This window comes from Pomacea canaliculata, linkage group LG3, assembly GCF_003073045.1.
Source record: "Pomacea canaliculata isolate SZHN2017 linkage group LG3, ASM307304v1, whole genome shotgun sequence".
NCBI lineage: Eukaryota > Metazoa > Mollusca > Gastropoda > Architaenioglossa > Ampullariidae > Pomacea > Pomacea canaliculata.
Genome location: NC_037592.1, coordinates 19,660,417 through 19,678,247, shown reverse-complemented (window position 1 = coordinate 19,678,247; position 17,831 = coordinate 19,660,417). Strand labels below are relative to the sequence as shown.

Below are 17,831 nucleotides of genomic sequence, written 5' to 3'. Positions count from 1 at the left end.
ATATTTCAAGGGTCCAGCACCCACATCTTACCTACAAGGAAGAAGGGGGGCAAAATCAGGATTGTGAAGTTTCCAAGCTTTCTTGGCTTAGTAGCTGATAACCACAGAGATTCACAGCGAAACTATAAGTCAGCTTCACGTCTGACATTGAGTTAACATGGAATATGGAGACTGAGAAAGGGGAAGAAGTAGTAAAGGTGGACTAACACTTAGGGTAGATGGCAACACATGCTTCCATCACCCTTTTAACCTTTTTCTCTCCCACAGGGACAATGGCAAATTAGTGCTTGCTTGGCATGTGACATATCTTGACAACAATGACTAAAGAGCATCCTGCAAACACATGACTAAAGTGCATCCTGCAAACAAGTCCTGAGGACAAAAATGCATGAGCTCTATGTGCTCTCAATGAGATTTGGTCCAAGAAGGCTAAAACATTTTTATGGCTAAAAACTATTTTTGTTTCTTCCACAGAGAGATGGAAGCAAGATCCTTCCCAGGTAAGCTAATACTATAGTCTGCAGATGAAAACATCTTGAATATGGCACAGATTTATTTTCTGTCATGATTTGCCTCAGTGAACCCAATCAACCTTCTGCCATTAGCTTTACAGAGATAATTCTTTTTATTGTACCTATACCACTAACATTCACATACAATGTACATCTCATGAATATGGTTTCAATATTTTAGAAAATAGCTAATGTTTAAATAATAATAAAGGCTATTTTCATAGTATGAGCAAGCTCATGGTACTTTACAAATGATAGTAATTATAACAATAATAATCAACAACAATAATAATGATTCATTGTATTTGTAGTATAATCTGGTATTTCTCTGAGTCAGAAGTTGACAGCAGTGAAGCAAATCACTTTATCAATTGAACAATTAATTTATTATTGATGATGGAAAGCACAGCAAGATAGTGTTGTGCCATTTTTATACTTTTGGAGCTTAAGTTTTGGTAATATGCTTTCTTGTCTATCAAGAACAGGGGTGGGCAACATACGGCCCGCGGGCCGGATCCGGCCCGCGACGGGATTTTGACTGGCCCGCAGACTGTTTCTGTTCGTGCATGATAATGTGGCCCGCGGCCACATTCTGCCGCAATCTCCCACTACATGTACTAATTACTTGCTTACTGCGTCGAATAATAGTGACTGTTAGTTATTCTTTGGTTCTTTGTTTTCTTTGTTTTTTTATTCTTTGTTTTCAGTTAGAATTAGATTTAGAAGTCGGCAAGAAAGCAGTATGTTTGTTGTGCAGTGAACGTGTTGCCGTGATGACAGAGTACAACGTTAGCCGCCATCATGCGACGACAAATGCAGCTATGGCAGGCTATGGCAGTACTATGGCAGAACTGGACAGAAAACTTGTAAAGCAACAGAATGTATTCGTAAAAACCAAAGTAGCCCAGAAAGCTGCTACTCATGCCAGCTTGGTGGTCGCATACAACATTGCCAAGCATAGCAAATCGTTCAGTGATGGTAAACTTGTTGACAACTTTGATCGACCGCAGCTGTCTCATGGACTTCAGCAGCTATTGAAGTACATTACGTTAACATCATTAAATACTGTTTTCTGTCTCTATGCTTTAAAATTAAAGTTTACGAGTTTACATTAAACACGATTTATTCCTTGCATATGTAGATAAACAAGCGATTAAGGTATTGATTCAGTAATCTGGCCCGCCAAGGACCTCATTTCCTCATATCCGGCCCGCCGACCGGAGAAGTTGCCCACCCCTGATCAAGAACATTATATTTTTTCAATGTTTTTTTTTCTCCAAGAATATTTCAAACTAAGTTCCCATTGGGTTGTTTCATTTTGAAAGTGGACAATGCAGTCACTGGCAATTGTTCAAAATATGCAGCAAGTAAATTCCTATTCCTAAAAAATGCGCAATATATGTTGCAAATAGTTCAAATGTCAAATAATTGTCTACTCAAAGCATGCAACTCTACAGGCAAGGACTTTGAACAATTCGATTTAAATGTGTTGAGGAAGTTTCCCTTCCCCAAAGCTCTTGTTGTATGCATGAAGTGCAAGCCAAAATGAATGACAGCGGCTTCTGTGAATCAGTCTGTAGCACTCGCCCAGTCCATATGGCATGAAATAGCACGCACTTTTCTTTCTATGAGATTTTTATGCAAGCTTCTTATGCCTTACTTAAGATTTGATACCCAACATTCTGCCACCATAAAACCTTATACATTTATTAACATATCTTAGTTTCATTGTAATTTCCTTTTTTCAGAGCACTTTATGGCACAGAGCTTGCATTTTCTTAAAATTTATCAATTTGCATCAATTAAATAATGTAAGCCAATTCCTTATCCTGATCATTTTGACTATAAACATTAAAGCCCTGATTTAATAAAACTCTGATTAAAGGAATAAGATGCTTCTCCAACTGCATGTCTCTTTCCTGCAAATTCAATACTGAATAGATTTTCAAGCTAAAGCCCATACTGGTCAATTTCATAACATTATTTTATCTTCTGTTTTGTTTTACACGAACTAATGCAGCCTACTGCGCTTAAAATTACCGACAAATGGTGCTTAAGAAAATTAAGAAATAATAGAGTGAAAACAAACCAGTTGTCACCACAAGATGCTGCTTTGCCCAGAGATGGTGATACTGCTATGCTGTTCAGATGATTCTTGTGATTTCGGGCCTGGAAAAGCTCCTGCAGCATATAAAATACCCCTGCATTTAAATTAAGCACTTGTATGGCTGACACCTGTAAGTGGAACCTTTAATTCTTAAGAAGGGATATCAAGTGACACCCTTAATGCCAGATAATGTCTTGTAGCACTAAGCATAGCTAAAGTGCTTAAGTCAAGAAGAACACATGAAGGAAGAAGAAACAACTAATCAGACAGATAAAAAACAAACGCAGAAGACACAGAGGAATCAGGAAACAAACAATAAGTATGGAAAGTGTTATAAATCTGCAGAGAAAGATGAGTAGGTGAACTAGTCAACTGACTATAATCACAACTACTAACCGCTATATTGATTAGTGTAAGGACTAATACTCCTGGAACAGATGTGTTTTTAGTGTACATTTAAAGGATTTGATGGTAGATAGATTGCAAATATAGAAGGGAAGAAAGTTCACTATTTTGCAATACTGTAATTAAAAATCTGTTGACTATATGTGGCTGTTCTGGTGACAGGGATAAAGAGCAAACCATCATCAGACAAAGAGCAGAGCAAACAAGGAGATGTAATAATCAAGCTGAGATGGAACAAATGCACAGACAAGAGTGGCATCAGCATGTGTAGAAAGATGGCACTAATCTCATAGAACTCATAATAGGTAGACTGACAAACAGCTGTAATTCGTCTATCAAGGGTCATGTCTGCAGTAATGATGAATCAAAGATTTCAGAGAGAGGGCATGAAGGTAATGTTGCTGTCACCCACGTTGATGTACTTAGATGGACTAATAATCTCAAAACAAAGAGTTCATTGTGTTCACAGTGTGGTTGTTCATGTTAAGAAGGTGAAAAATGCAGTCACTTCAGCTTCCTATTCTATCAGTGGTAATAGTAGTGGTTGTGGTGATGGTGATGGTAGCAATAACAATGCAACTGAGTGGTGAGTTTTTTAAGCAATTTTTTTTTTGCTTTTGTGTCTTTGTCTATCTGCGGTGTGGTATTCTTGCTCTTAGGTGATTCTGTGTTTCATGCTTGCTGCCCTGTAGTGTTTCTGACTGGTGAAGGTTGCTTGGACTGTGAGGCATGTGTGGCTTGAGATGCTTGTGATGACTGGCTGACACCACAGCCTGTAGGAGAAGGAGGCATAGCATGACAGACTGGGACAGGGCCCTCAGAAGAGACCCATGTCATGTCCGTCTGGATAGATACAGAGACTAGACGATCATCTTGCAAGGACTGCCGAGTAGGAAGTGAAGCCTACAGTAGTAGATGCTCCTGAGGAGCCACCCATTAAGCAACAGCAAGCATCAGCATAAGAGATGTCAGATTCTGCATGTACGTGCTGAATGGCTGCCTCTTTCTTTCGGTTTGGGCAGTCTTTGAGAGAAGCAATGTGAGGACCATCACAGTTATCACATTTTGCACTAAGGGAACAAACAGCTGCAGTAGGCAGTCCACTGAAGCAAAGCAGAAGGCATGGGATTTGGGACTGGCATAAGCTAGCCCTTTGACCATAATGCAAGCAGCACAATGGTGAAGGTATAAAAAAGAGACTTTGACCTGCTAATATCTCACCTCAATGAAGTCAGGTATTTTGGGCAAAAAGAAAGAAAAAGTGTATTTGCTGGATAGATTTCCCATCCTTCTTCAGGATGACTCTCTGAACTGCTGACTTGATGCCAAGTTCTGATATCCTGGCAAGGTCCTTTGTTTTTGCTTTTGGTCGTGTCTTTCTTGTCTCTCTGGGATATAATATGTTTGTGCTTTGTGGAGATTTTGTACCAATCATTTGTGGGTATGTTGTGTTTCTAAGTGGTGTGGGTATGGATTGACTGAGGAGTGGGTACCACCACAGCCTGTAGAAGAGGGAGGTGGCATAGTGTGAGATTAGAATGGGGCCCTTAGGATATCTGTCTGGATAGCTATGGAAACAGATGTTTTGCAATCACTGCAGAGTATGAGATGGAGACAGGTATAGAAGTTGCTCCTGAGGAGCAACCCACAACGGAAGCGTCAGCGTAAGAGATGCCCGATTCCACGAATACATGTTAAATGGCTACCCTTCCACTCTGGACAGTCATTGGAAGATGCAACATGAGAACCATCCCAGTTGGCACAGTGAGTGCTTGAGGAACAATCACCTGCAGCATGGCCATAATGCTGACAGTTGAAGCAATACAATGGAGAAGGGAAGAAGAGGGATACTCTGATTTGCAAATGCCCAATGTCAATGGTCAGGTATTTTTGGTAATCAGAAAGTGAGCAAACGAGTATCTGAGGTTACAGACATCCCATCTCTCTTCAGGTGGACCCTTTGGACAACTGTAACTCCCCGGGATGCCAGTTCTGACAATTGTGAAGCTCTAACATCCTAGCAAGGTCAGGGCAAAGAATGAATCCCTTAGAAGAGTTGAAGGACCAGTGCATTGTCACCTTAATAGGCCGATCTACAAACAGTTTACCATCGTATCAGTGAAGGGCCTCAGAAGCTTTTGGGTTTCTAGATATTGTCCAGTGTGAAGACAAATAAAGTCATAAGAAATATTTTGAAAATCTTTAAAAGGAGAGAGGGACAAGAGGAGCTGGGCTGGCTCTGCGTCATCTACAAAAAGAAAGTGGGACCCTGAACCCTTTGACAAAATTACACTCATACACTCTAACCTCATCCTCCCTATCAGACGACAATTCAACCTATCTAATGCATTTCCCCAGGTTTTTTGTTTTGGGCCATAATGAAAAGATTTACTATTCGGTTTTTTTTTACTACCCACCCACCAAGCAGTCCACCTAGCAGAGGTGACTGAGCGGTACCACTTAGGGTCACACCAGAATATACTCTGGTTTTCAGAGATGAAGACTAGACTGACCCCAGCTGCAGCCTTCTAGCAAAGCTAGGGCAATGCATGACAATCTAGGAGAAGTCTGGGCCAAAGAGGTGTGTTAGTATGATGGGCCACAACCTCCAGGATCCTATCCTTCTCCAATACAGGTCACCCTCCATGGCAAACATAGGTAGGGGGGAGGTGTTTTACTCCGAGCCAGCAACTAAGGTATATCAAGGCAAAGGTAGCCAGCCCTGTAAACAGATGCCACATGAAGAGAAAGAACACCATGCTCAAGATGACAGCTGAACCCAGGACAGCCAACCATTGGCAAACAAAGGCCTAAAGGTGGCCACAGATTAAACGGACACATGAAAAAGATGGTATGATGGAAAAAGAAGACCAGGTGAGGTCCCCAAGTCTGTAACTAAAAATTTTGTAAACTTTTAAATTTGTAACATCATAGATCATGTAGATGGCCATCCCATAAGGTAGTTGTTTCAGTGGTTCAATGGAAATTCAAATACATCCATTTACAAAGATATAATAAAGACAAAAATTCATGCACAAAATTTTACATTTTTTCAACCATACTACTCACAAAAAAATGTAACAGTCAGTTGTAGTTTGGGGGATAAAGAGTATAAATTGAAGCCTGTTGTAAAACCAGTAACAAAGCAATGTGGAATAAACTGAAACTGAACTGTTACTGTACACTGCACTTGAATGACCTGTACATGTTTTGATTTATTGCATTTTAAAAATGTTTTAAAAACTCATGAAAATCACACAAAAAACTTTAAACTTGTTTATTTTTGTTCCAGCACCACAATGCCAAAACAGCTGAACATCGCAAAATCTTTCATTTAAATGATCGTACCTGTCCTATTTCTTTCATGTGTGTTGAGATGACAACAAAATAGCCTTGATTAAAACCAATCAGGATGTAGCCATCACCAAACCTGCAATTCAAAACATAAAACCAGATACTCATGATGCCATGCTGAAAAAGAAATAGTTAATCTTTTGTAAAAGGCACGTCAAAACATAATTTTACCAAATACATGAGAGCAAGCAGACTGGCACAAAATTGAAGCCAGCCACCTCACATTCTAGCATGACCATTCTTTGACCAACAATCATTCTTTAGGCAAAGATGACAGGAAGAAGTATTTCATTATGCACTGCACTGAAATGTCATGTCTTTCAGACTATATGTCTGTTAAAGAGGAAGAAGTGATAAACCTTTCAAAATTTAAAATCAGATATATCTACATTTTACTATTTTATGATAGCTACTTTTGGTGGATGTTTTTTTGCTCAAATATTTCTCCCATTTTGGACTTTTCCTTCTTCGATTCTAAGTACAGTTGGCGCTAAAAAAAAATGCTCTAACTCATTAGTTGAACTTACAATAACAAATGTGGGCAGAAAGTACGTGTGCTACAACAGTAGCTGTGTTCTGATAGTTTGTACACCAAACAGACAGCAAAAAGAAGAAACTGTTATCAGATGACTGAGCAATTATGCCTCTTCTAGTGTATTCTCTCTCTTAACTATACTATCATAATAAAGTTAGCTTTAGATGTGAAAACCAACTGTGAATTCCATGTGGTGTTGCCTTTGGCATAGTTCTATTTGGTTACTAAGTTTATTACAGATTTACACAATACTTGTATCTTAAGTAATACTAAATGATTGCTTTCTTCTTGATTATTAATGGCAGCATAAGAATGCTCTCTCCCTGTGGGACCCCGGGGTCATGCTTGCCTAGCAAGCATTCGTAAGGAGATAGGGTCCCTGCCCCATCCAGCCAGGCAATGTCGAAAGAGCGACTAAGGTGGACACCTCACCTAGAGGTAAATTAGGTTGTGGTAGGGCTTAACAACGCCCACCATGTAAAAAAAAAGTATGTTACAGAAACTAAAAGCCAGAGAGAAACTCGTCACAGGATGCGCGGAGGTAATGAAGCCACACCAGGTGACTGGACTAATGACGGACGACAGCCAAACCCGAAAGGGAGCTGGCGCCCCGACAGTGGATTTACTGAAGCCGAGGCAAAAGTTGAGGGTGGGGTGGCTGGAACGTCAGACCTTGTACCAGACTGGGCAGGATGCTCCCAACTAGTCAAGGAGTTTGACAACTACAACTTGGACATCCTGGGAGTCAGTGAGGTCAGATTGGACCGGCACGGGGAAAGAGGAGACTAGCATACAGGACATACCAGTATCTTGTTCTCAGGAAGATCAGACGACTCAGCACTCTGAAGGATAGCTCTACTCCTCAACAAGAAAACGGAAAGGCACTGCTGGAATGGAAGCCTTATGGACCTAGGCTTTTGAGAGCAAGATTCCCATTCAAAGTACACACCAAGCTGACAGTGCTAGCCTGCTATGCACCAACAAATGACTCTGAGGCAGAAGACAAGGGATGCTTTTTACGATCAGCTCCAAGCAGCCTCAGAGAGCGTTCCAGCCCATGACATTGGTTGCTCAGTCATCGGCGATCTCAATGCCAAGGTGGGAAGGTGACAACACCTGCAGGGAGCATGTCAGTGGGCAAAAACATGGAATGCGGAACCATCAATGACAACGGAGAGAGACTGGCAGACTTTTGTGAAGAAACAACCTACTGATTGGTGGCACACTCTTCCCACACAAAGACATCCACAAGGCAACATGGACATCACCAGATGGGAGCACAAAGAAGAACCAGATAGACCATGTCATCATCAAACCGAAAATGGAGGAGCTCACTTCAAGATGTTAGAGCCTACAGAGGAGCAGAACGTTGCCAGTGACCACAGCTCTTGTGAGTAGCCACAGTTTCCCTGAAGCTAACGTCGATCACGAGGAAAACAGGCACGTCAGCAGAGAGTGGACTCTGGCAAACTGAAAAATCCAGTCATCGAAAGGGCCTTTGCTATGGAAGTAAAGAACAGGTTCCAAGCACTAGGAGACCAACAAGAGATGACCTCAGACAGACTTCAATCGAGTCTTACAGGAATCAAGGAGAGAAAATACTGGGCTTCCAACGGAAAAAGAAAGAACAGTGGATCAGAGATGAGACATGGAAGAAGATTAGAAGAGAGAAAGTCAGCCAAACAAAGAATCAACAGCACCAGATCTGAACGCCGTGAAAGAACAAACTCAGACAAAGATATGGCAAACTAAACAAAGAGGTAAAGAGGATGGCAAGAACCGACAAAAGAGACCACATAGAGAAACTGGCAGATGAAAGCAGAAAATGGCAGCAAGTAAAAATGACCTGAAGACACTGCAGTACAAAGATAAACAAACAGCTAAACAACGGGTTTTAAGAACAGTGATGTGGCCAGTGAAAGACGTGAACGGTAATGTCATCGAGGGAGAGGCAGAAAAACTACAGCGCTGGAAGGAACATTTTGAGTCGGTTTCTGAACAGGACCAGATCCCCCTCAGCTTTGCAGACATCCAGCCAGCAGCTATAGACCTTGACATCTGCACAGACCCACCAAGCCTGGAAGAAGTGGACAGCAGTGAGCAGTCAAGACAATGAAGAGAGCGGCAAAGCACCAGGGACAGATGGAAATGAACAGCAGAGAGTGTTGAAAAGCAGATATAAATGTGACAGCTCCCAAGCTGACTGAAATCTTCAAACAAGTTTTGGAATCAGGGCAGCTCCCTGTTGCTTGGAAGACAAGGGCTCATTCTTCAAGTTTACCCAAGAAAGGAGATCTTGGAGACTGCAATAATTGGAGGGGCATAACACTTTTTCCCTCACCAGCAAGGTCTTCAGCAAGATTGTGTTTTGTCAAGGACTGACGGCAACTCTTGAGAAAGACCTCCGACCACAGCAAGCAGGCATTTCGTCCTGGGCGATCCTGCTCCGAACACATCTACATTCTGCGACAGAATTCTGGAGCAGAGCAACGAATGGAACACACCGCTGTACATCATTCATCGACCTGGAGAAGGCTTTTGACAGCATGCCACCGCGAGTCCTTATGGAAGATCCTGAGGCATTACGGAGTCCCTGCAAACTTGTTCAGGTCATTGCATGCTGTACAGGCGATTTCAAATCCCAGGTTGGTCTGTGACACGGAGCTCACAGACCCCTTCAACGTCAGTACCCGGGGGTGAGAGCAGGGCTGCATTTCTGTCGCCGTTCCTCTTCATCATGGGCCATGGACTGGATGCATGAAGACTTCCACCGACAGTGAGAGGAGAGGGATCAGATGGACCATGACTATGACAGCAACAACAACGCGTGGGAAGACTTGGACTTTGCTGATGACATTGCTCTCTGCTGTCACACGCCACCAAGACATGCATGAAAAAACAAAGGCCTTTCTCTCAGAAAACAGCTGGAAACCTTGGCTTGAAGGTCAGCACAAAGAAAACGAAAAGTAACTGAGAGTGAACGCCAGAGTCCAAGACGGCATCAAACTAAATGGAGAAGAGATTGAGGAAGTTGACAGTTTCACCTATCTTGGGTCCAAAATGTCAAACACCGGGGATGCGGAGGTGGAGATTCGAGCCCGACTGGCGAAAGCCAGCCAGGCCTTCGCCTCACTCAGGAGCACATGGAAGGCAAAAAACATCAGCCAGAAGATCAAACTGAGATCTTCAAGTCAAATGTGATCAGCACCCTCCTTTACGGATCAGAAATCCTGGAAATGACCAAAACCATCAGTAACAAGCTTGACGTCTTCCAAAACAGATGCCTCAGGCGCATACTAACATCTTTGGCCAAGCAACGAAGAACTCCACCGAAGAAGTTGAAACCGAGTCCATCACCACGCAGGTTCAACGAAGGCGTTGGCGATGGATTGGACATGTGCTCCGCCAGCAGACAGCAGACCTTTCCAGAGTCGCCCTACGATGGACTCCAGACGGCCGAAGAAAACGAGGCCAGGCCCAAAGGAAACTTGGAGAAGAACAGTGGAAAGGGAGATGAAAGAAAGGGCTGGACATGGGGTCACCTAGAGCGGGTTTCAGCCGATCGACATCGGTGGCGGACTCTGGTTGAGGCCTTATGTGCAACCTGATGCACGAAGAGGAAATAGATAGGAAGAAATGCTCTTTGTTTGCATCATGTGCATCAATGGTCTTTTGTTCCTGGCTCTACCCGTGCTTTTTCAATTTGGTCTATTCCAGGATGCACAACCTACGGCCCGCGACGACGCGGTGCCATCCGGCCTGCGAAACTTCTGCCCAGTGCAGAAAATCGGCATGTTAGTAATAAAAGAAGACCTTAAAAACGAAAAAAAAAGGAAGAAAGAAGTATTTATCCCCACGTAAGCGACGTCTCTCAATCTGGTTTTTTCGATGACGAACATTTCGATCAGTACTCGTGACTGGTTGTCGTCTACGAATTAGGCCGGGACATTCAGAAGTTTGGTTTCGGGAAAAACAACTTCAAATATCCCACTGAATTACTATATAATTGAATGGGAAGTACAACTTGTTTCTAATAAAAAATGGTATCTGGCTCTATTTTTTTTTCCTTTTTGTATTTTTGCGGTGAAGTGGCCTGCGACACGGCTGTCCGCGAATGGATATGGCCCGCGACATCGGCTGTCCGAAATGGATATGGCCCGCAGGCCGAAAAGGATTGGGCATCACTGGTCCTATTCCATCTTCCTCATGAATGTTCTGTGTCGGTGTAGCAAGACAAATGTTCCAACCAAGAATCTCGTTTCACATGAGGTGTGCATCTTGTTATAGGAAGATAGAACCGAACTCTCAGTGAGAGCCAATGTCTGTGCATACTACAAAATTAAATTTACAGTTGAGAAACACAGGAAACTGTTAGGTTCAAATTATTACAGCTTGCAAAGAGATGTGAGACTTGGATAGTGCAGCTATTTCTTCTGATATCACTGCGCGAGTGGGGTGGTTTGATCGTCTGCTAAAGAGTAATACAAGTCAAAGTAAATAAAAATAACATGAAAAAACCTAAACACATACAACTCACGATTTATTTTTGGTTTTTGTGATAAAACATACCACGAAAATATCTGCTAAATCATTCAGCAACACTAGCGAAGACACAGCGTCTGCATTCCTCCGCTTTGGAATGAGATTCTGTTGGAACATTTGTCTCGCTTACAAGGAGCCAACCTTGGGGAACATAATTTATGATACTCAAAAGCATTTTATGAACACAAAGATATTATATTCAAACATTTTATGCGCTACTTCCTTTGGTTCCTATTTCACAACAAGGATTTCTAGTCTTAATCAAATGTATCCTTTAAGGTGAAATGAGCAAACGACATGGGGCAGGGTTACCTAACCACTTGTAAGAGACAGTCGTGGCGCCATAAGCGTGGTTGGAATGCCAGCTCTATATTGGATTCTCTGGTCATTAATGTTGTAGAGAAATAGGGTCTTGTGTCCCACATTAGCACTGTACCTGCAACAGCATGTAAAATTATGAAATCAAGAAAGAAAAACAACACAAATGCAGATTGCGAACGTATACTGCATATGTAAAAATCATAACTGTACTAAATGTACCTCTGAAAATGAAAGATGGATCCAGGTGAAAGGAGTCTTAATTACTTTCTCGAGGAGAAATATAAAAATTGTATTTATGCTGTATGTTCCGCAAAGTACTTGAGATGTTGAAGTGGGGGGGGGGGGGGGGAGTGGAGATGAATGAAGGAAGGTTTGCATGGTGATTTAACTGAGCCATACAAGTAAAAAAGTATAACCGAAGAGACACTCACGTGATAATGCTTGCAGAAGAAAAAAAAATGGCTACCGGGTTTATCATACTCAGAGATGTTTTACAGATATTGGGGCAGTTTCTTTGACACACAACCAGTTAAGCTCAATTTTGAATCGTCTTTTTGTGAGCTTCATGAATTAACTGGGTTAACATAGAAAAAAGTATTTGTTATGTAAGAGCTATCGCGTTTTTTTAGACTGAAAATTTCCTAAAACATAGCCTGTCTGACTCTCCTATAACACGCCCTATGCGACTCATCTGCCTTCATTTCTGAAACATGGATGTTCAAAATGGTTCATCATGCGCGTCTAAACGGGAAAGTGACGAACTGTGTCACCTTCCATGTTCCTAGAATAGTGATGGACCTTAATCATGTCCATGCCTAAGAGCAAGGCGCAAACTTCAGCACTTCCAAGCACCACAAGGTATTTTTCTTGGTGTGTCTTTTCTCCAATGGAGTGTGGTGTGATTGTTCGCCTCGTGGGACAAGGTTGGCTAGTTACGACAATTCAGGATGCAGATCAGGGGTGCGGTCATAAGGAAGAAAAGGAGAGGGATGGCAGATAAAAAGAGGAGATGCTGGTGTCATTGTTGTTTCCTCCAAGTGTACCTTTTGTTGTGCAGGTGTTGCTCGAAAGAGGAAAAAAATTTCTCCAATGGGACAAGGTTGCGAGGAGATGATTTTAATAAAAGGGATAGGATATGATATTTAGCTTGCCGTAAGAAGTACTTAGTGCTTCTGCAGGCTTCACAACACACCTACAAGTTGTGGTAGATAATGAAGTCGTTGTGGGAACAAAGTTAATGACGATAAGTACGGTGTTCACGGTGACGGATAGTTTTTCAGAATGGGATCGATTGTCTTAGGAAATTTTATATATAGGGTGGCAGGGGGTTGTTCTGTGTATGCGAAAGGTATGGTTTAGTGTGGAAAAACCGTAGCTGGACTTGGACGTCTTTGAAGAGAATCTCGAAGTTAAGGGTAGAAACAAACTGGAAGGGTTGAAGAGCTTGATTTGTTGCGCCAAAGTCAAATTTTCTGGCTCACTACGATCTTGAATGCTATTGTCTACGGACTTTTTAGGAATATTCTTTGACCGTTGATATGATCTGGTTGGTTTGTAGAATATGGGTCAGATTTCCCTTGTTACAGGGTCCGACGAGGCCAGCATGGCTGAGACTGTTGCCCGCGGTGGCAGGGAAGTGTGCTATGGGTATCGGGTCTGGGCGTAGGCCCGGAGTGGATATATGTTAAAAGAATGAGAGAATTCACATTAGGAATACAGGGCGGTTCTTTAGAGAAGGAAATAGCCTTCGTTTTGTAGAGGTCCGAGCTCTGGATGAAGCAGCGTAGATATAACTGTTATTGTAAAAAAGAAAGTGCAATGACATGGGCTAGACTCTAAGGTACCTTTAAAGAAGAGATAGTTAAAGATAGATGTCCAGGTTAATAAAAAGAATGATGATCATGGGTAAGCAAATGCTGGTCAGAAGAGACATTAGATACAAACTCTAAATAGGATTACGCTTTTGTTCATATAGTGGAAGATTTGTTAAAAAAATAATCGGACAAATGAAGCAGCTGTTTACTGTGAGCCAGGGTCACGTTTGTCTATCTGAGTGGTTTTGGAATGAGTTTGAAGAGTCGCCAGGAGGAAAATGCGTCATTTGGGATGTCTGTTGCTCCGCAGAAACCACCAGGCCAGAGATGTCTCCATCGGGCGTGGTCGGGCGCGGAGTCAAGGCGTGGCTATGATTCTGGGCAGGCAGAAAGCTTTTGATGCCTGGAATAGATTGGTTTCGAAATATAGGAAACATGAGTTTCTGGTTTGAAATCAGTGTTAATCCACTTGCACACCATCAACAGAAAAATCAAACTTTTATTTCCTGTTAGGAGTGATATTGTGATTGTAACGTTTGTAAAGTTAATTTGGGGCATTGTTGTACTCAGCTTAACTTTTGGTTTTATCTTGATTCAGCAAGTTTACTTAACATATGTTAGCAACAATAGATTGATGGTATTGTCTTAAACGGAGGTGATAGGATAGAAGTATGACTATAACTCAAGCAGAAAGGTTTCAAAGAATGAATCTCTAAAACAATGTTGACGTTTTATTTTGGATGACCTGGCTTTTTTTCTTTATTAATCTGAGGTGAAAGAAGGGAAAGAATGCAAAGACCTGAGATCAGTGCAGGGGTCATTAAGGGGGCTCAGCTAAAGATGAAGTTTGTAAAGGAATAAGCTTTACTACATATATTTATTATTGCGTATGGACAAGTGGGAAAAAAATTTTTAGAAGTAAATACTTTAATATTTTAGTTTATATTTACTAGAATATTATAGTAGTGTTTGTATCTTTTTGTGATGTGTATTTTTATAGGAGTCCATGCTGATTAGTCGGACAACCGATAAGCTGTCCTTTGTGTGCTCATACTAAATATTTCCGCTCGTTCTTTTGAAATTGGAAAAAGATAAAATGGTGTGATACCGAAGAGGTGTTTATGTTCAAGTCACAAATGGGAAGAAATAATGGTAAAGACCCCTAGTGGACACATCAGTGTATCAGTTACCGCATAACTGTGGTCTTGGTATTGCCATGGCAACAGTAAAGACATCTAATGGAACAAATTGTTGCTCTGCTAATTGGTTATGTCGAATGTTTAATTTGTTGTGTGTTTGCTCAAGTCAGAGTTTTAATATATCGTTGAAGTTATTTAGTTAGAGAGTGCTATACACTGTTGGCGTAGTTAGGCCGTTGCCTTGGGTGGGACTGTCGCAGGATCTATGTCTATCATGTGGCTTAAAGCGCAAGGTTTATCGAAAGTGTGCCGTCGATGCCAAATGACCAGGAGGTGCTGGGCGTGATGGGTCGCTATGGGTGGGTGTTAATCCCACACAATTGTGTCTCCAGGTGAGTATGATAACAGCGACGTGAGGTGGTGTGACAAGAATCGAGCGTGCTTGACACATCAGTGTCTCGGAGACTTGGTCAGTGGGGGGAAGAGCTCTTTACCGGCACTGGTTGGGGCGTCTCTTGAGTGATAGCGTGCTTGAGAGCTGGCATGGAGCCGGCCGTGTGTAGAAGACGGTGCGTTCTTGTATTGGTGTGTACAAGCGGCGCTTGTTGTTCCAAGCACAATGTGAGATAGTTGACATGGGATGTCCATGAGCCTTTTGTGCCATTGGAGGCTTGCTGATCAAGTTGCGTTCTTATGAAGGTTGAGTAGAGGATATTATATTGGATGAGGTTCTTGGCAGATTTGTGCTGGTGCTGGTTTCAATGTGAGTTTGATCTGATGGTTAGACTGATCTGTTCATGCAGTGCTTTGCAAGGAGAGCACAGAAATCTAGGCCTCTGCGCCTTTGCTGGGCAGGGCGTTGGTGCCGCCGAGAGGTTAGGTGTTCTGGATCACTTTGGTCAGTGATTCTTCGGAGGTAGGAGTAATGACAGAGATGGAGCTGGGGAAGTTTTGAGGTTCTCTAAGCTTATTCAATAGGGGCAATTGAGGTTTCTATAGACCTATGGAGGATGTTGGAGATGATTGGTGGTGTACCATGAGCTGTAAGGTAGCAAGGCGTTAAGTATCGCGGTGTGTTAGGGTTACGAGGACCAATTTATCTTATGATGGAGTGGACGGGTTTTAGCGGTGATAGGAAAAGATACAGTCGTCAAGGGAGTTCGCCGCACGAACAGCACCACGTAGAAGTTGGAGCATAATGAGGCTGGGATAGGTGGCAATAGTGTCAGGCTTTTTTCACCAGAATTCCGGCTAGTTGTTTTGTTTTTGTGGGTCTCAAGTCACTAGTTCTGATCGCAGGTATGCTTGACAGGTGTGAGATTGTTGAATCCCTGGTTTACGTGAGAAGTGGACCAAGAGTGAATACGGCTTTGGTTCAAGCAGCTTAGTTGACGTGCTGTGCATGGGTCCTCGTAGGGCTTTCCTGCTTCGACTACTAATCAAGTGAACAGGAAGCATATAGTGAGGTAGGTCATATGCTGACGATGATACCTTTCTGATAGACTAGTTCCTCGGCAGGGTTTTTAGTTCGTGAAAGGCAGGCTATGGCAAAGCAGAGATAGTGGAAGGGCTAGCATGACGTGGGTTGCATCACTTGTATCTTTTTGGTTGCAGCGTGCAACAACTGCCGGCTGATGATGTGAAGTTTAATCAGCTGTGTGCCAATGTAGTCTCCCGCTTAATGAGATGCTGAGCGATTGTATGTATGTGCGCAGTCCCAGTTAAGGGATGTGAAGTGTGAAACTTTTAATGAAAAGAAGGTCTAATAATGGTACACGATTCCGAAGATGCTCATGGTGCTGCAAATGGAGTTGGTGCATGAGTGTCACACATATTCAAAGTGCAATGGCAGCTGTAAAAAGTGCAGAACTTAACCTTGCTCTTTCTCCAACTTGTTACCTGTCTCCTGAGAAAATTAAGGAAGTAATCTTTCCAATGATGGGGCGTTGGAGTTTCCGCTGTGTGTATTTTGAATATGTTTGGATGTAATTGTGCAGTAACCACCTCGTACATGTCATGGATATGGTCTAAAGAGAATGACTGGCAGTCATTTATACGCATATATGAACACAGTCTGGCACGAACGACAATGGGGATTCGGAATAGCAAGGATGCGTAGTTATAGTGCAGTAATGCTGTTTTCTTGGCTTAAGTTTTATAAGGGCTGCTTCTATCGCTGGACTAATTGGGTCTCTTACCCTGGAAGAGCAACAAGATCTCCTTTCAAAGTCACGTGTCTGGTTCAGAAATTGAACATTGTGTGTCAAGACCTGCGCACAGTGGAGTAAAGTAGGGGTTCACGCCGCATGGTCATATGGTCTTCATCGAGCTGGTACCACTCAACTGTTCATGTTTTCTCGATGTAGCATACATTTCCGAGTTAGGGGAGATAATTGCGCCGGCCCCACTGGCACGTGGGTTTACATAAAAGTGAATTTCAAAAAGTCTCATCCGGTCATGAAAATTTTATTTCCATTACTAAATAAACAGAACTTGTTGGTGATATAGAGAATACAAAGACAGGCGGACTTGAATAAATACAAAACTATCAGGGATGACTTAAAGTACGGATCAAATCCTATCAGAGAAGTCAACTTCTTCCAGGCTGCTGCACTGCCTGACGACCTCCTTCACGTCATAGGGAGCATGTGTGTGTTAACACCATGTCCACTAATGGCCCCATGATGGGAGTGATTGGACAAGCTTAATCAATTCTGTAGTAAAGTTTTAGGGCTCGCTAAAAATAATTAAGAGTGACATGATGACGATCTAAAAGCCCTGAACGCTTGCCTTATGAGTGTGCTACTTGTTCTATACTACTGCAGCTGATTGAAGAAAGAGAAAGAGATCGCGGTGATCCTAATGCGGTTTCGATGCGATGCAGAATTTTTGTGATAAGGAAAAGTGTGAGCATCCTTCAAGAAGGAGTTAGACAGGATTGGAGCAGTCTACGGGTAAAGTATGTGGCAGCTTGTAATGTTGCAGTTAAAGCTGGGCAGACAGAGTGCGCAGCACGATAGTTTTTAGGGGGAAGGAGTGTGTATGTAGGCCTTTTGTTGTTCCGTGAAAAGGTGGTAGCTTGCAGCGTGGAAGGTAGAGTTG

General features: G+C 42.4%; 1 protein-coding gene across 2 annotated transcripts in view; it reads right to left on the bottom strand.

Moving 5' to 3' along the window:
* LOC112560835 (WD repeat-containing protein 19-like) overlaps positions 1-11,787 on the bottom strand; it is a gene marked incomplete at its 5' end in the record, with an annotated part of 91,437 nt that extends 79,650 nt beyond the window's left edge. For both annotated transcript variants that reach the window (XM_025232905.1, XM_025232906.1), the window contains 3 exon segments: positions 2,602-2,693; positions 6,373-6,454; positions 11,773-11,787. In XM_025232905.1, coding sequence (XP_025088690.1) covers positions 2,602-2,693; positions 6,373-6,454; positions 11,773-11,787 — 189 coding nt within the window.
* Between the last annotated feature and the right edge of the window lie 6,044 nt (positions 11,788-17,831).